The sequence below is a fragment of the Equus caballus genome, chromosome 1, assembly GCF_041296265.1.
Source record: "Equus caballus isolate H_3958 breed thoroughbred chromosome 1, TB-T2T, whole genome shotgun sequence".
Lineage (NCBI taxonomy): Eukaryota > Metazoa > Chordata > Mammalia > Perissodactyla > Equidae > Equus > Equus caballus.
This window is the reverse complement of record NC_091684.1, coordinates 137,682,116-137,701,002: the sequence shown is the minus strand read 5'-3', so window position 1 is coordinate 137,701,002 and position 18,887 is coordinate 137,682,116. Positions and strand designations below refer to the sequence as shown.

Sequence of the window (18,887 nt, the reverse complement as noted above, 5' to 3'; positions counted from 1 at the left end):
TCTAGTGGTTAAGATTCGGCGCTCTCACCACCACAGCCCAGGTTCGTTTCCTGGCCAGGGAAGCCCACCACCCGTCTGTCAGCTGTCACACTGTGGCAGCCATGTGTTGCTGTGCTGCTGAAAGCTGTGCCCCTGGCATTTCAAATACCAGCAGGGTCACCCATGGTGGACAAATTACAGTGGAGCTTCCAGACTAGACTAGGAAGAAGGACCTGGCCACCCACTTGTGAAAAAAAATTGGCCACCAAAACCGTATGAATAGCAGAAGAACATCGTCTGATATTGTGCTGGGGGGTGAGAGGACGGTGCAGAAAAGGAGCAGGCAGGCTTCTGTTCTGCTATACACAGGGTCGCTAAGAGCTGGAATCCACTCAAACGCTACTGACAGCAAAGGCTGGCGTGTGCTGGGGTTTGGGGCTGTGTGCCCCCAAAGGCATCCCAGCTTGCCACCTCCTTCGTGTTTTTAGGGGGTCTCACCTGCAGGGGTGGTGGGATGTCAGGTTCACTGTACAAAAATCCCTCAAGCTGTGTGCCTCACTCTGCTGTGTACACCACGCGTCAGCCCAACGTGAGAAAACACCCTCTCTGATACCACTCGGGGCCCGAGACTTTGTTCACCTGGAGGTTCTGATTCAGCAGGCGGAAGGGGACGAGGATTTGCATTTTCCTCTGCGGTCCTGCTGCTGCCAGTGAGGCCACACTTTGAGAACCACTGGCTGTGAGGTGAAGCCAGGTTGCAATTAAGAAGTATTTCTGGGGAGACATTTCCAGCAACTACCCAAAAGGGTCTTGGTCAAGAGGGAAGGAAATCTCCAAGGCTGTATTTGCTGTGATTTCTTTTCCATTGTAAATATTCACTTTCATACCTAATTTTTTATTCATCTTTTTGGACTGTTTTCTTTTTTAAGTTTTTTTTGGCAGGGAAATACTCACCCTGAGTTAACCTCTGTTGCTATCTTCCTTTTCTTTTTTTTCTCTCCCCAAACCCCAGTGCATGGTTGTATATCCTAGTTGTAAGTCCTTCTAGTTCTTCTGTGTGAGCCGCCACCACAGCATGGCAACTGACAGACGGGTGGTTTTGTTCCATGACCAAGAAATGAACCCGGGCCGCCAAGGTGGAGAGTGCAGAACTTTAACCACTAGGCCATCTGGGCTGGCTCTACTGTTTTCTTATCAAGGCCCCCCCAAATTTCATAAGCTTCAGGCCCCCCACGACCAGGCCCGCCTCTGCCCATAAGACATCCATTAAGTCGTTCTGTGGAGAACGGGCCCAGCACAGGGGTTTGGAGCAGTGGCTGCGAGGTAGGGAAGGAATCAAATGATGTTGCTGGGCAGGTGGGGACACACAGCCTATGACAGTGCAAGTGTCTCCTGTCCCCTCCTGTGTTGTCTGATAATAGTCACCGAGTAAGTCTCTGGTGGCTTCTGGTGAGGCTGAGACGCATATCAATAGCAGAGGCCCTAAGGGATCAAGTGGTTACCCAAGGCTGAGTGCCAACCTCCAACAAACCAGCCACCCCACCTTCCCCCAGAGGGCACCCTCTCTGCTTCAGCCTCTGGAAGGGGCTGGCAGCACAGCTGGGAGGCTCGACGTGACCTCTTCCAAGGGCAGGTCTGGAGACGCCTTAGCTTGGCCCCCCAACTCCTGTAGCCCCCAGACTCCTCTAAAAAGAGCCCTCCTTGCCACTCCCCCCAACTCCAGGATCCTACTGTTATGAAGGGCCAGTGGGCAGTGGCTCTCGGCCAGATGGGGCTGAGTGGGCCCTTGGGGTCTGCCCAGGACTCCTGCCTGGACCCCAGACTAGCCACTCTCTGTCCTGCTCCAAGGACCTCCCACCTTCCCAAATTCACACCCAAAGTAAGCAGCAGTCCCCAGGCAGGCTTGGCTGCATATGCCTTTATTCACACCTCTCACCACCTGTTGCTGCCAGCAGACAGGGACCGACCAGGGGCTGGGGGACCCCTAAGGGGGCTGCAGAGGGACCCCAACATGAAGGGAGAATCTGAGGCACGGGGCTCCCTGAGAACACAGGAGAGGAGGAGGGGTCCAGGGAGGGCAAGGCAGGCCGCCTGAGACCCATGAGCACAAATAGGCCAGTGCTGGCTCGAAAGGAGGCTGTGGGGCCCGCAGCTGTGTGAGGAGCCCTGGCCCCAGTGCCTGGGAGAAGGTGTGAGGTGGGGGGCGTCCTGCTGGGAATGAGGCCTCCCTTTCCTAGGAGCAGCGCCACTGGCAACAAGCAGGAGATTCAGGCTGAGACAAGGCCAACTGGAGAGACCTTCGGGACGCGCCCCCCCTCCCCCCGCCGACCCTAGAATGCGGCTCTGGGAACGGTGCAAGTGTTTGAGAACTCTGCTTCAGCTGTGGCTCAGAAACCTGCAGGCAGGCCGATGCAAGGCGGTGCCACAGTTCTCCTGGAGGGAGAGGAGCTGACAGAGCTCCTGGCAGAGGGAGATGGCTGGAGAGCAACCACCGCCAGACCCCACGATCAGCTGGTGGTTAGGGCACGGGGTGGCCTCTGGCTCCCCGGGGTGAGGGTGGTCCAACACCCCATGGGGGCTGAGGTTGCGTGAGGGTTTTGGGTGCACATCTCTCTCCCAGGGAAGGAGAGAGCAGTGACAAGATAGCACTACTTGTCCATCCCAGAGCTGCCCCAAGAAGAGACTGAGACCAACCCACGGATCCACTTTGGGACCAAGGGCCCATCTAGTGCAACTGAGGCCCAGAGAGGGGCCACGCTTTGCTCAAGAATACACATAACGGTGCCGTAACCTAGGTAATCTAGCCTTCAGGGTCAGGGCAGGTCTGAGGGGCCAGCCACGTGGTGGGTGACATGCCGAGTCCCCTCCCAGCTTCTGCCCCACCCAGGCCTCTCCTGCACGGCTACCAGAAGACATCCCAGGAACAAGAGACCGGCCCTGAACAGTGGGAGGGAGAGGGCCCCACCTCCAGTCAGGTGCACAGCGGGGCAGGGCCCAGATCTTGGCCTGGACACACTGCCGAAAACTAAAGCCCACCCTGAAAAGATCAAGACCAAAGAGAAACTGCACCAGAACAGTCGAGTCTCGTGGTGAGGCACTCCACACACACACAGACACACCTATCCATGTGCACCATGCACTCACCCATGTTCTCAGTCATGGATTGCACATGTCAGTGGACACAGACACACGCACGCACACGCATTCTCAGATGCCCTCTGTGGTCCATCTCCGGCCCGGCAGAGCACCAGTGGCTGGTGCCAGGGACTCAGTGTCGGCTGCTGACGTGGAGGGTGTAGAAGGCCCAGGGCTCAGGGACGTAGATGACACCGGGGTACTTTTTCCTGAGTACAGGGTCATTCCACAGCCAGGCAACCCAGAGGGCCACAAGCAGGAGGGTGAGGGCAAAGGAGTAGAAGAGGAAGAGGCCGTTGCTGTCTAGGAAGAGGCGCTTGCGCTTCTGGTGCAGGACCAGGGCCAGCATGGCGAAGAAGGTGAAGATGAAGAGGATGAAGATCTGGCCCTCGGTGACCAGGTACCTGAAAAGGCCAGTGGGTGAGGGGAGGTAGATGCCATGACAGCCACATCCTGCCCAGCATCCCTCCCTCTACCCAAGTACCAGGCTGCCCTCCCAGTCAGTCAGAACGGCTCATCTAATGGCAGGGCGCAGGGATACACACCACTCTGAGCCACAGCCCATATGCAGCTGTGTTAAATGTGTTGAGTTTGTTGCTAATATTTAAATTACACATTACCTGAAAATGTGGATTTCTGGTTTCTCTGGTCACATTAGGCTTGTATTCCCGCATGACAACAACCAATTAGAGGAGAATGCAGCTGCCCCCTTTAGAGAGAGCATTGTTCTACAGTTTGCCACAGTCCCCACCATTCCCTGTTGCCTCGCTTGGTACCTGCTTGATGCATTTCTTTTACCAGCTTGGTTCCTATAGGCATTTGAGTTTGGGAATGCAGTTGCAATTTATGGGGGTTGTCATTGCTGTCTCCTTGAAGGGTGGGACACAGTCTCAGATCTCCCAGGGTTCCCTGCAGTTCCTAAGGCTGTACCTAGCACATGGCCAGGAACTCAGTAACACTTGTTGGAGGGCTTCTGGGAGGTTATCTGGTCCACTCCCCTGCCTCTAGAGAGAACCACAATGCTGACCCGTTCTACTCAAGGAACTACAGCTCTGCAACTTAGTGGCTGTGTGACCTTGGGGAATTTACATGACATCTCAGAGCCTCTGTGTTCTTAATATAAAGGGGCATAAATGGCACTATTTCCCAAGATTACAGACAAGAGCTGTATACAACTCTTACTTGGAAAAACATATTGTTCAACAAATGGTTGCTGCTCCGACTGTAGCTATCACTGCGCAAACACGTTGCGGGTGAGAACTGGCTAGGAAGCTTTTTCCATGTCTGACCTCTTTCCCTCTTGCTGTAGTTGCCACCTGTTCCTTTTAATCCTGTCCTCAGGGGCCATCAGACTCGCCCTGGTGGACCCTCTCAGCAGTCAGGGGACAGACCCTGCATGTGGGCGGGAGCTGGCCCCAGGAAAGGGGACCCTTTTCATTTTGACAGAGGCTTCCTATCAGAGAAGGGGCAGTCCTTCCTATGACACCCACAATCCCTGGGGGGGAGCCTGTCTCTGGAGCAAAAGTGACAGAGGAGGGGTAAGACCTGGCTGAAGCCTGGTCCTCTGTAATGGGCAGAGAGCTGGAGGGAAAAGGAGCCAGGGAATGGAAGTCCCCCCTTCTCTGTCCTTGGCGTCTCCGTGGTGCTTTACAGCTCACAAAGCCCCTCTCTCACCCTGGAGTTTCACCACCTCCTCAGAAGGAGACATTTCCCCGTTTCATCAGAAGGTCTCATCCCCATTTCAGAGGAGGAAACTGAGGCCCACGGGGCTCTACAGGGCTTGGTGTTGGGGACGGATACTCTTGGCCCCAAGGTGGCACTGGGGTTCTGAGAGGTGGGGCACAGGGCAGAGGAGTATAAGAATGGAGAGGCCACACTCAGGCCTGGCTTCCTGGTAACAGAGAGGCCACCACAAGGCACTGTCACAGTCCCTACTAGACAGAGGAGGGTGCAGGGGCCCCAAGAAGGAGCACCTCACTGGGGTCAGCCAGCAGCTCGGTGGTCAAGAGCACATTTTTACTGCCTGGCTCACTAAGAGCCCCTGCTCCTCCCCCACCCCAGGACCAATGTCCACTCACCAGTAGTACAGGCCACTGGGCACCACCAGGAGCAGGGCCGCCCCTGGCATGGAGCTCTTGGCTTTGGCTGGAGTGAAACAGCCGCTGAAGTACATGAAGAGGATGAGGAAGAAGGGGATGTACCTGCAAGAGGGAGGCCGGTGGCTCAGAGGCCCCCCAGCTGCCCCACCCCCCAGCCTCCACCCGGGCCCTCTTCTCCACGGGTCCCTGTACTGGGTCCTTGCACCATTCCATGCAGTGTCACTCCATGGTTTACAAAACGCCTTGTTTGGGTGAGGCCGCTTGTCCTGCCAGCCTGTCCCACGCTGGGGGGCCAGGGTGGGATAGCAGGGAGGCAGGAAGATGAGGCCTGCTCCCTGGGCATATGCCAATCAGGGAGCCCACAGGCTGCATGGCGGGGCCCCTCCCACACTGCCCTGGCGCCTCGCTCCGTGGCTGGGGGGGGGGGGGGGTCTCTGCCTCCTGTACACATCCTACACGCCAGCAGCCGCAGCCCCTCACTGGCCTGGAAACAGGTGTACCCAGCAGGGCTGAGCAGGGAGAGGCCTGAGGCCCAAGTAGAAAAAAAAAAGAGAACAGCATCTGCCGGGGCCTCCAAGGAGCTCTGGGAAGCCCCCTCACTGACACACAGCCCACCGCCTTGGCCCCTTCCCACACACGCAAAATCTCATCCAAAAAGCGCCTCCCTCTCTCCTCCCCACGTACCTGCACTGTCTTTACACGCCCCTCTTTTCTCTTCTCGTGTACCATCTTGTCTCCTTACCCACCCTCCCCTCTTCCCCCCTGACGGAGCCCCCATCCCCTCCCACATCCTCTCCTGCTATTTCACTTCTCCGGGCCTTGTTCCTCCCGCAAACGCCAGGGAGAGCTGGCAAGAGGCCTGTCCAGAGACCCCCTGAGCCAGAGGATCAACTTTCCATGCCTCACAACAAACCCTGGAAAGACAAGTGTAGGGTGTCTGTGACATGAGTGAGCCCACCTCTCTCAGGACCACCCAGGTCCAAGGATGGCTCTGGCACTAACTAGCTGCCAACCCACGGTCAAACCTCCTCCCTCCGGCCCCAGTTTATCCTGTGGAAAGTGAGCCCACGTGTGTGAGGTTTCCTGCAACTGCAGGGTGAAGCCGGGGGAGCCCTCGCGGGAGTTCAGAGGAGGGGGGCGCACAAAGCACCCCCAACCTGGTCCAGCGAGCCCTCCTCAGCTTCCTCCCCGCCACCATCCCGGAACCCACGGCCCGACGCGGCTGGGTCCCCTGGCGCTGCCCACCCATCACGGGGGGCGGGGTTGTTTACCGGCGCCGGCTTCCGCCTGCCCACCGCCTGCCCACCGCCTCGGTCTCCAGGCTGGCCGAGGGAGGACGGCCGCCCGCCGCCCCCTAGTGGCCGCCGCGGGTACCGCCGGCTGGGAGGAGGCGGAGGCGGCAGGGCGGGGGGCGAGCTCACAGCGCCCCCGCAGGGCAGGAGCACGCCTGCCGGCCGCTGCGCTCCACACCCAGGGACCCGAGGCTGGCGGCAGAGCTGGCCGGGCCAGGGCTCCCAGGTAGAGACCAGCTGTTACGTGCTCTTCTGGCCGAGGCTGGCCCCATCACTCACCACATGGAGTGGCCCAGGTACTCGTCGTAGTAGTAGAGCAGCTCAAAGGAATCGATCTGGGGGCGGCAGGGCATGGCCGGTTAGAGCGGGAGGCGCTCGGAGCAGTGCTGGGGCCCCTGGCCCTCCAGCCACCCTCCCCTACGCCCCGGCCTCCCCGCAACTGCCCTCCTTCCCCACCCTCAGGGTCCTGCCCTCTACTAGAGGGGGTCCAGGTGGGATCCAGTCAATGTGCCACTTTCTAATAACACACGAGTGTCCTAGCTTGGCGGGGTGGCAGGGCCCTCACCTAGCAGAATGCCTTCAGCAGAAGGTCAAGCTCAGTGATGGGCTGGGGTCATCTCTCCGGCCCCCAGGACAGGCTGTGCCCACAGCGCTTACGTGCAGTGGGGGGAGGCGGCCTCACCAGCGTCTCCGGCTTGAGATTCTTCATGATCGGGTTCTCGCGGACCGACAGGTGGTGCTGGTAGCCACTGAAGAGCAGGCGGTGGTTCACGGAGTCGCCCACCAGGTGGATGCTGGCGCCCATGATGAAGGTGATGATGCTGACGTAGATCATGGAGCGCGGCAGGGTGCGGGGGGACCGCTCGATGAGCTGAGGTCAGAGGGAGGCCTGGCAGCATGACCGCGGCATCCATCACCGTACCAGACACCTCCTGTATCCCACCCTCACTCTTGGGTGGGACGGACACCCCCAGCTGGGAAGTCACTCACAAATCAGTGGGTCCCTTTAGCAGCCCAGCCCAGCCTTCAGAGTCTCCCAGGGCCCCTGTGAGCGGAGCTCAGGCTGGGGAACAACAGCCCCTTTTCCCAGAGAGGATACAGGCTCAAAGGGCCAGCTCATTGCTCAAGGTCACACACAGGCCACGTGCTGGAGGTGACAGCCAGGCCTTCGACACAGGCATCCAGGCTCCAGGCCCCACCCTCCCATCGCCCCTCATTGTCCCCCAGTTGTGCCCTGGGAGGCTGGGCTGGCCTGCTGAAGGGCCCTCTGACTTCTGAGCGATTGGTTCACGGCAAACACAGAAAATGACAGGGATGGGCGGCTGTTTCTGAAACTAAATTATTTAACTAAAAACTCCTCTGAATTCCGAAATTATACATTTCCTACTTTTGGAGATTTGAAATGTCTTTCTAAAAACAAAATGATGGGGATAGTAGATGGCCACAGTTGTTTTAAGAGCCCTTATTGGCAAAGTGCAAAGCTGGCAGCCCTGGCTAGCTCTGTGCTCCCAGTGGCATCTCAAAGTCAGGGATCTCCAGGCCAGAGGATAGAGGTCACCCTCCATTGCTGCCATTCCTGCCACCTGGCCCCCACCTGCCTTCCCAACCGGTCCCTGACCTCTCCCTGGGTACCCCAGCCACTCCTTCTGCCTCGGCCTCCCCAGAGGTATTATGGCTTCTCAAGCATGGCCTTGTCTTCAGGTCCTTCTGCCTGAACACCTCTCCCTCCCACCCCACCCCCAGGACACCAGGCTGAGGCCCAAATCAAATGCCCCTCCTTGGGGAGGCCTTCTCCATCCCGCCTGTCCCCCAGGCCCTGATGTACCCCTCTCTCACAGCCTTCACCCCCAGAATCAGCAGGGAAAGCCCGAGGCAGGGCACTCGCCGGGCTTGGCACCAGCTCCCTGCCAGCCGGCGGAGGGAACAAGGGCAGGAGGGGACACTGTACCTTGAGCAGGAGAAAGGGCGTAATGATGTTGTAGGCCATGTGGAAGTAGTCCCCCACGCTCGGCTTGTTGAGCGGAAACCACTCGAGAGGGAACACCAGCTGGGGAGCAAGGGGAGGAATGGTGCTCACCAGGCACGGCCCGTGAGGCCCTCCACACACACTTCATTCTCTCTGTGATCTCTTGGAATCCTTTCCGCAGCCCTGGAGCGAAGGTGTTTCCAGACACACAAGCCGAGCCCCAGAGAAGATAAATGGACTTGTCCCCAGGCACAGTAGATGCCAATCCAGGGCCTACCCTGTGCCCTCTCCCTGTGGGCACTAAGTAAATGTCCCTGGGTACCAGCCTGTGAGTTGGAGGCTACCTTGGGACTCAGGTGTGCCACCAACTTCCTAGGTGACCCTGGGCAAGTCCTTCCCCTCTCTAGGCCTTGGTTCCCCCTCTGTAACACAAGAGGTGTGGTCTACATGGACCCTTAGGGATCTGGCACTCCAGGTCCTATGATGAAGACAAGATCCCCTGGCCACAGGAGGTTCGGATCCTGGGCACAGACTTACACACCACTCATCAAGCCATGCTGTGCCTGTGTCCCACAACAAAAAATAGAGGAAGATTAGCACAGATGTTAGCTCAGAGACAATCTTTCTCAAGCAAAAAGAGGAAGATGGGCAACAGATGTTAGCTAAGGGCCAATCTTCCTCACCAAAGGAAAAAAAAAATGTACTGAGGACTTATCACAAATGCTAGGCACTATTCTAGGTACTAGTTGTCACCTTGGCAAACTGTTTTCCAAAAGGGCTTTGCTAATTTGCATTATCACTAGCATGTACCCACCGCCTTCCTCGCAGCCTTGGCATAGTAGTATTTTCCTGGAGGTGAAGACTATAGGCTGACTTTGCATATTATATAAGATTCTGAGCCTCAGGTAATTTTTAGTGCCACCTGGTGAAACCATCCCCTTCCCTCTAAGGCTACTGCATGCATCAGTGTACAGTGTTGGCCTCTGTACACCTGGGAGAGCACCAAAGCCCTTCACTTGTGATAGACAGACAGAGAGATGGATGACAGAATGTGAAAAAAACTGAGTGAGGTACCACCATGCACCAAGTTGATAATTTTTGCATGTGGGTGGTAAAAATAACACTATCAACCACTGAAACTGACACCTTGTACATGCTAGTGATAATGCAAATTAGCCCTCTGTCTGGCTGGGTGATTTGGTTAAACCTGGATGTAGGATATAGGGGGCACAGTACTGACTGTTCAGGGCTACCAGTTCCCCCATGACAGTTGGGGCACAATTTGACTGTTCAGGCCCCCTAGTCTCCCCTGTTTGCTGGCAGTGCCTCACCGAGCACAGTCACAGAGCCAAAGGATCCGAGATCATCCAGGCCTATTCTTGTAGTTTACTCGTGGAGGAAGTGACTTGCCTAAGGTCGCTCAGTCAGTTACCCTCACTGCTGGTGGGGGCTCTGTCCACAGCTTCACACTCACCATGGCAATGGGGCGGCCAAAGTCCAGAACCCAGTTCTGCAGGGTGAAGTAGAACCAGAGGTCGAGGTGGAAGGGAGCCGTGCCGGCAGCCTCCTCAGCCTTGACGGAGCTGTGCCTGGGAAGAAACCAGAAGAGAGGGGTCAGCTCGTCTCTCCTCCCATGGGAACCTTCCCCCCGAGATGAGCCGCAGGGAGATCTGGGGACTTGGCAGCAGGAGGATACTTCTAGGAAAAGGATTTTGCAGGAAATATGGGGGTCTGGCCCTGCGGCCAAGGGAAGGGTGTCCTGGAAGTGGACTCCAGCTGCCCTGACCTTAGCTCCTCTGTGATTCAGGAAGGAAACTGCCAAACGGGTATAATACCAGTTGAGCTTTGTCATCGACAGAGTGAGGAGGTCAAACGGCAAACAGGATGCAAATGCAGCTGGAAAACATGAAACATGACGATGGGTGATAGTAGCTAAACTTGACTGACCATTTACTATATTCCACTATATTGCACTGCTACAGGTGTTTGCATGTATTATCTCATTTAACTCTTTTAATCCTCACAGAAACCCTTTGAGGTTGGAATATTACCCCCTTTTACAAGTAAAAAAAATCTGAGGCCCAAGATGTTAGGCACCTTGCCCAAAGTTACACAGCTAAATATAGGAACCTAGATGATTTGGCTCAGAGCTTATATTTTTTTTTAAAGATTTTTAAAATTTTTTTCCTTTTTTCTCCCCAAAGCCCCCCAGTACATAGTTGTATATTCTTCGTTGTGGGTCCTTCTAGTTGTGGCATGTGGGATGCCACCTCAGCGTGGTTTGATGAGCAGTGCCATGTCCGCGCCCAGGATTCGAACCAACGAAACAGTGGGCCACCTGCAGCAGAGTGCGCGAACTTAACCACTGGGCCACGGGGCCAGCCACCTTAGAGCTTATACTTTTAACCCAGATTCCATCATTGTGTGCAGTGATTGGTCCATGGGATAGGCATGCGACCTGAGCTGGACCAATCTGAGTCCTATAGGGAGATGTGCCTTAGAGACTATGGACCGGGATGAACAGGGCCCCGTCTCCCTTGCTTCCTGAACCATGAGGAGGTAAGAATGGGGCCGCTGGTGTCCCTTTCTCATCAATCCACAGTGAAACCTAAGAAGGAAGCCAGCAGGGATAAGCTGATGTGGGAGACACGGCCAGAAGTGGAACACCATCTGACAGTACATCTTTGGATGCCTGTCCCTCTTGCAAAGAAGTTAGCCCATCTGCTCTTCACAGAGGAGCTGAGGTTCAAGGGCCAGTGCGTGTGCCACCTCCTCCAGGAAGGCGTTTCTGATGAAGCTTTTCCCATAGCCCCGCCAGCCCCACTACAGGGAGTGCTTCATCCCTAACCCACAGGGCGGGAATTTACCCTCCTATCTAGACCCTCAAGAAGACGAGTGACATTTAAGGTTCTCTCCACTCACCCACGTCCCCATCAGAGTCCAAATCCTCCTTACAGCTTCCCTGCCACTACTTGCATACCTCCAGTGACAAGCAGCCCACTACTTGCTAAGATGATGGAGGTGTGAGTTTGATCACCCCGTTTGTGCCAAGAACAGGAGCTGTGTCACAGGGGTGCGTATTCTCCAGAGGTCTCAGCTCAGGATCTGGTTTATGCTTAGTGATTACTGGCTGGTTTAGAACAATCTCAATGACCAGTTATTCCTTCTTTTTAGTGGCAAACACTAGCTTGGAGGCACCATGAAGGTTTTCCGCTGTCAACGCTGCATAACTATCCGGATCCTTCTCAGCCAGTTCTGAGAATGGTCGACCCTGGGCTGAGGGAGCAACAGAGCCGAGGAGGCCGGCTCTTTGGGGATCGCACCATCCTTTGGTGGCAGGCAAGGCAGGTAGAATGGGCCTATCCTCACTCAACTAAGTGTTCCTGTCCCCTCTACTCAGTGCCCCCACCACTTATTGAGCACCGACTGTGTGCTGTTTTCTGAGCTTCGCCTGCACCACCTCACCTAATTGGCACAGCAACACCAGGAGGCTCCCGCCCTCCTGCTTTCCGGATGAGGATACTGCGGCTTCCAGGGGTGCAGTGCTTAGCCAGGTCCCCCGTCAAAGGAGCTGCAGCAGCGCGTCCTTTTGTGAGCCTGTTCCCCACTCCCTGCTTCTTCTGGTAAGAGACGTTTCCTTAGCCACAGGGAGGGCCGGTGACCCAGGCCAGCCCAGTGCAACTTTTGTAACTAGAGTTGGTGGAAACAACACCTTCCTTTCTGGTGCTGGGTGCTAAGGATGCAAGCCCAGGGCTGCCTGTGGCCAAGGTTCCAGCCTGGAGGGACAGCCAGGCGAGAATGAAGCAGGCCTGTAGAGAGGCTCAGGGAAAGGGAGGAGAAGCCCTGAGAATGTTCACGTCCGGATCCGGGCATCCCCACGGCAGTGGTTTGCCCACATGAGCCAGTACATTCCCTCTTGCTAAGGGTGCTGCATTTCCCACCGGCCTTCTGTCACGTGCAACCCGGGAATCTTGAATAGTATAGAATTTACACCTGGGTCTGTATGAATTCAAGACCTGTGCTCTCAATAGCTTGCTATTCTGTTTCTGATCATTATAATAAGCCAAGTGGCATATTAAGGAGATCAAGACAGAGAGAGATCAGTGTGGCCTGGAGCAATATGCGGAGGCTGCATGGAGGGGAGCCCGGAAGCAGGGATGGGTGGATTTAACGAGAGAGGAAAGCCACAGGAGAGCAGGACCAAAGGCCTGGAGGAGGAAGTGAGAAAGGCACTGCCTGGAGGTGAGACGCCCGCTCACTGGCGGAGATGGAGGGCAGGGAGGGCTGGCTGGGCCTTCGGACTGGGCAGGTACTCAGACTAACTGCGAGGACTGCTCTGGGGTAAGTCTGAGACGACTGACTGGCACAGAGGCCCCAGCTGCCCCTTCCTCTTAGTGACTATCACGGCAAGGCCTCAGAAAGCAGATGGTGATAACCTCCAGGCCTGAAGAACTTGGATGGAGGAGAATAACAGCCCTCAGTGTTTTGTTCTGGAAAGCCTCAATCTGGGCAAAGAGTAGGATGTTTGGTCCAGGGAATAAAGGCATTTTGACAGCCTGTGGAAGCACTTAGGTGTGGGTCTCTGGAAGCTGTGGATGCCTAGCGCATACTAAGAGCTCAGTAACCATATTCTCCTTCACCTCAGGAGGCACCTCGGTCAACAGGGATCCCTGTCATTGGTCCAGCCTGGCTTAGCAGGACAACAAAAATTAGGGCGGGTACAGGGCAGACACCAACTTGGGAATCAAGACTGGTCAGCATCTGACTGGTTTTCTTCTGAGGGGACTCTGACCATGGCACGCAGATCTTAGAGGGTGAAGGCATCCTCTCCCCCAGTCGCTGTCCTGGGGATGAGCAGCGACAAGCCTGTCCCAGGTTCCTGACTCCACAGACTTCACAAGCTGAGGCCCCAGCCTGGGCCAGCTCTGGGTCTCAATCATCAGAAACTGCTGCTGAGAACAATGGTAAAAGCACAATGGCAGGTAACCTGAAACAAGGATGGCCTTTTCTCTCCTCCGCAGCTTACAAGCCTACCATATGGGAAACTGATATCATGACAGTTGGGGAGCGCATGCCATACAGTTGAAATATTCAAAGCAGGCAGCAGCATCTGCAGGACTGCCTTGCAGAAAAGGAAGGTGTCTCCACCATGGTGGGGACAAGCAGGGACCCACAAATGGGGACTTCAGAGGGACTGATTTTGGTTCTATATAAAGAATGCTGAAATACCTGACATGGTGGAAAGTTTGAAAAAAAAAATGAGAAAATGAAGGCAAATAATACGAGAAAAAAAAGAAAGGCAATTAGAAACTCCAGGAAAAACAAAAGCAAATGTAACTGTTAAACATTATTTGGCTCTGTAGGGAACAATATTTACATGGCTTAACTAATAAAAACATTGTATAATGATTTTCAAAGTTTAGAATCAATCTGCAAACAAAACATGGAAGACAATTATGGCTAAAAAACAGAAGGTAAATACTGTCTACCTTGTCAATGTGAAAGACAAAATATGGATGACAGGAGTTGGGAGAAAGGGTAAGAAAAGCTAAAGGTTAGAGTAGGGGACAATATTCTCCTTTTAAAAAGGTATCAAGAGATACTGGCTACAGTTGACCAAAATAGAAATAATTGTGTATGCATATTCCCTAAGGCTATAAAGGTAACAAAGAGAAAAACTAAAAACAGTAATAAAAAGAACTATCTGGTTAAGATGAGGGGGTGGTGGGTATAAGTGAGCCAAATCATAACAGGAAGTCAGCAGGTAAACATTACCTTAGAGGCGAAAATTGTTAATCCAATAAATAGCAGTAAGCATAGCTTTTAAGAGGATGGGCTCTGAGACCGCCTGGGTTCACATCCCAGCTTTGCCACTAACCAGATCTTGAGCAAGTTACTTAACCTCTTGGGCCTCAATGTTCTCATCTGTAAAATGGGGGATAATAGTACTTCCTACCTCATTTGTAGTTGAATTGATATTATGTGCAAAAACTTAGAGCAGGGCCTGGTCCACAGAAAGTGCTACATAGTGTTTGTTATTATTATTTAGAAATATGAATTTAACTGTGGAAGAAACAGCTAAAGAAGTTAATGTGGTTGTCTCTGGTGCCTGGGAGAGGTGGAACAGAGGACTGCTGCTTTTTACTCTTAGCCCTTCTGTGCTATTTGATTTAGTCATGGGCATGTAATACTTTGATTACAATACAAAAAACTGTCAGTGGAGCAGGCACAAGCTGGAATGGGCTATCTTGAAAGGTAGTGAGCACCTTGTCATTAGAGGTCTGTAAGCAAAGCATGGATGCAGCACAGGGAATCGAGGCATCCTAGGAATTGGACAGGATGATTTTGCCTACTGTCTTGAGCAGCAATGATATTGAGAACAGGCCCAGAGGCACCCAATGAGGGGGGCAGAGACACCCTGGAAGAGAGCCAGCCCCTCATGCCACCCCCAGGCAGCATCCTGGCTGGTGGAGGGCTCATGCAGGAATAAGGATGGACATCGCTCCTCAGCAGCCACAGTGGAACAGTAAGGGCAGAAACCGGAAGTCAGCAGCCCTAGGTTAGGCCCCGGGTCTTGCCAGTAAATGGTGTACCCTCTCTGGGCCTCAGTTTCCACATATACAAAACACAGAAAGACTGAGTAAGGTGCTGCATATGGAAGTACCACCCGTGAGATAAAGTGGTAACCATATCTGATGCCCACAGACTGTTCTAACTGGGCCACCACAGTTCAGGGCAGCCAAAGGCCCCCAACTTGAAGGGGAGCCAGAACAGAGCTGTCTCCCAGCAGCAGGAGAAAGAGCTACCCTCAGCCAAGTCCCTCAGAAGTCTCCCCTCATCCCAAATCACACCACAACTTCCTACAGTTGGGCACACCAGGGCTCAGAAACCTTCCATGGCTCCCCTGTGCCTACAGAATAAAGGCTGCATCCTTAACCTGCCACTTAGGGCAGGAACTAGGGTGAGGCAAGTGAGGCACAGAGGGCCCATTTCAGCAGACAAAGGGTCGTCCCTTGTCCGGAGGGAGCCTCTCCTTACATTCTGTACTCCAGGCTTTCACTCTAGTCCCAGCCCCCTGCCTTTATAAAGGCCTCCACAGTCAGTCCGCATCCTCCTGCCACTGTACACCCAGAAGGCCCCAGCACCGCTGCACTCCCTGCAACAGCCTTTCTTCCCTGTGTCAGCTCAAGTGCCACTTCCTCCACGAAGCCCTCCAACATGACCTCTCAGCCCCAGTGGGGCTCTGTCCCTCCAGCTGTCCCACAGCTCTTACCAGACTGTGAGCCCTTCCCGGCTTCACCTTACCCACGCCCTTAGTGCCTGGCACAGCGCTGGGCACACCAGAGATACTTAATGAATCCCTGCCCAACGCAACGGAGGTTTCTGGGCAGTAAAACGGGATGAAGGCAGAATGGAGGGAAAGATTAAAAGGTGGCTTCCGTGCCTCTTCCTCTGCCCCACCTGGCTTCGACTACCCAAGCCAGTAACTTCTTCCCCTTGCTGAGAGCAGGGAACAGCAACTGCGTGAGCAAAGCCCTTCCTCGCTGTTCCCTGGAGGGGGGCTTCCAAACTTCGCGGTCTATTCCCTTTACATTCTCGGGGGCCTCCGGGCATGAGTGCGCCTCCTGATTGACACCGGAAGGCAGGTCCTATTCAGGGTTGGAGGGGCCCCGAGAACTTGGCGGTGGCATCCGGGCTTGCAGGTGCGTTGGGGGCCCGAGTGAGCGGAGGTGGCCTCTGGGCCTGTCGCCCCACCTCGAGTTTCCTGGGTCCCCAGCGAGGTCTCCGCCTCTGAGCGGCTGTCCTAAAGCCAGCGCGGCCGCGGGACGCGGAGCCGCATTGGGCCGGGGCGCCCGCAGGAAGAGGCAGGATCGCGGAGGTGGGCTCGGCCGAGGGAGCGGCCGCAAGGGCAGCGCAGGCAAGACCGACTCCGGAGGCGCCCTCCGGCCCACCCGGACCCGCCCACCCGGCCGCCGCGCGCCCACCTGGCCTGCAGGAAGGAGGCGCCCGGCTGCGCGCCCGGGCCGCCCGCCGCTCCGGGCTGCTGCCTCTTCCGCGCCGCCGCCTCCATGCTGCCCCGCCGGCCTCGGCTCGGCTGCCCAGCGTTAGAGTCGCGCGCGCCCGGCCCGGGGCTGTGACAGAGAACCCGTGCGCGGGGGCGGGGCCGTTGCGGGAGGCGGGGACGCAGGGAGGGACCCAGGGCGCACGGGGGGCGGAGCGAGCTCAGCGACGGGGAGGAGGGGCGCGACGAGCGTGGCGTCCCGGCGGGGAGCGAGGGCGGAGGCGTGCACGCGCAGCGCCCTGGCCGTGGAGGGCTTGCTTTGCGGAGCCGCTTGAGTTGCAGCAGGCGGGAAATTTTGGCTCGGCTGGCTGAGGGCCGGGTGTTGGTCTAGGGTCGGGGAGGGACCTGGGGAAAGACTGACCTGACCCAAAGGCTCCTCTGCGGAGGAGGCGAGGTGTCATTTTCCTGGTCTTTGGGGACCGGAAGGCTTGCCACGCGCCTTCTCTCTTCAGATGGAAGATGTCGCTTCTTAAAATGTCAACTCTGGCCTTTGACGCTAAGAATTGAATAATTGGTGGGCTAGGAGGGTAGGACCCAGAGGAGCAGCGAATTCTTTCCAAGTTGGGGGTGGGGTGGGGGTGATGCAGATTCTAGTTCTGGCTTTATCGTCCTCTTGGACTTTGTGGCTTTGGAAAAGTCACTTCCCGTCTCTCCCATTCGAACATGTATTAACTCCCTGCTGTGAGCAGCGCACTGTGCAGGCAGGAACGGATGAACCCTGCTCTGGTAGGCCTTACATGGGGCCGGGGGGCGCAGCATTGGTCAGTGGTGTGATGGGGACAGTGTTGTGCCGGCAGAGACTTGGAGGGGGTCAGCCAAGGCTTCTGAAGGACGGACATCTTAGCTGTGACTTTGGACTTCAGTGCTGACAATGAAGTGTGAGCAGCAGTCCAGAGAACACAGAGGGTAAGGAAGAGGGTTCCAGGCAAAGGAAACAGCCAGCCAGGAGGCCCCGCGTCCAGAGAGACGCTGGTGTTTGGAGGGACGAAAAGATGTTCAGTGGTAGCAGCAGCGTGGAGGGAGGAAGAGCAGCAGAAGTTGACCTGGGGAAGGGACTGGTGCAGACAGGCGGCGCTGTATCCTTAGAACAATGGAAAGCAGGACAAGGGTGTTGGACAGGGGAGTGGCACCATCGTATTTGCATTTTAGACCTGGCCCCTTCGCAACTGGGGGTGGATGAGAGGAGGCAAGACTGCAGACAGGGAGGTGGGACACGTTGGGTGCCGTTGTTCTAGTGAGGCACCCAGACCGCTGTAGTGGCGGGGAAAGGAGCGAGTTGATGACATCAAGTGCTGTGTGGGAGGTGCTGTGGCTGGTACTTGGATGTTGGGGTGAGGGGAGAAGTGTTCAGGCAGTGCCAGGTTCTGCAGCTGGGTGGATGGTGGAGGTGCCCCTGGGAAGTGGGTTGGAGCAGGTTTAGGGTACCTGAGAATTCATCCTTGGACACATTAAGCTGGTGAGTCAGGAAGGCTATTGGACCCATGAATCTGAACCTTAGGCCAGACCTGGGAGCTGGGTGGACAGACTTGTGCATCACGGGAATATAGATGACAACCAGAACTTAAGAGGCTGTGTGGGGAGACAGCATCCCTGGGAGAAGAGAGAACAAGGGCAAAGCCCAAGCCTTGCATTGCGATCCTGGTACCATTGCTAATGAGCTGTGACACGTGGGTAAATTGCTCAACCCCTCTCAGCCTCAGTTTACTCATCAGTAACAAAGGGAAGCCCCTTGCATCTTCTGCGTTGGGAGGGTGATGAGTAAATGAAGTCATGCACAGGAAGCACGGAGCACAGGGCCTGGCACTGGTAGATTTGTTATTTACAATAGTCTGTCCCTGGGCCTGACGTTTCCCTCCATGATGTGAGGGGTTTGAGCTATGCCTATTCCATTCTGTTTTCTTCCCTGTCTTTTCTCTTGGGAGACGTTTATTGGGTTTATTCCTTCTCCTTTTGGACAGAACCCACATGTCCTGTCTTTGCCGTGGCTGGTGCCTGCGTCGGGGTCGTTTTCCATCAGCCCCATCCTGGGCTCCTGCAGCCCACAGGCCACTCCCCAGAGCTCATCCTGGCCCCACGAAAGGGCACGTTTACTGTACAGCTTTCTTTCTCTCGCTTGCTCCTCAACATGTCATAATCAGAGCAGGCGATGTCCCTGTTTTGCCGCAGAGAAGACCAATGTCCTGAGCTGAAGTAGTGTGCCCAGTGACAATCTCAGACTGAACCCCAGGTTTAATTTTGGTGAATCTGCTCTTCTATCTACAGATTGATCTATGTGTACACCAGAAAGAAGCATTGAGGCTGCCTGCTCTGACCCCAATCTCTCATTCCTTGCTGGCTTTGCAAGCCTGCTGGGC

At 55.5% G+C, this 18,887-nt stretch overlaps 1 protein-coding gene across 1 annotated transcript; it reads right to left on the bottom strand.

Moving 5' to 3' along the window:
- Positions 1–1,882: 1,882 nt before the first annotated feature.
- On the bottom strand, positions 1,883–16,637 carry CLN6 (CLN6 transmembrane ER protein). Its single transcript, XM_070269875.1, has 7 exons — positions 16,457–16,637; positions 9,946–10,060; positions 8,454–8,552; positions 7,188–7,376; positions 6,785–6,840; positions 5,193–5,315; positions 1,883–3,518 (listed from the first exon to the last, which is right to left on the bottom strand). Exons 1-7 carry the CDS (start codon positions 16,540–16,542, stop codon positions 3,248–3,250), a joined length of 939 nt encoding a protein of 312 aa, XP_070125976.1. The 5' UTR covers positions 16,543–16,637; the 3' UTR covers positions 1,883–3,247.
- Positions 16,638–18,887: the final 2,250 nt, after the last annotated feature.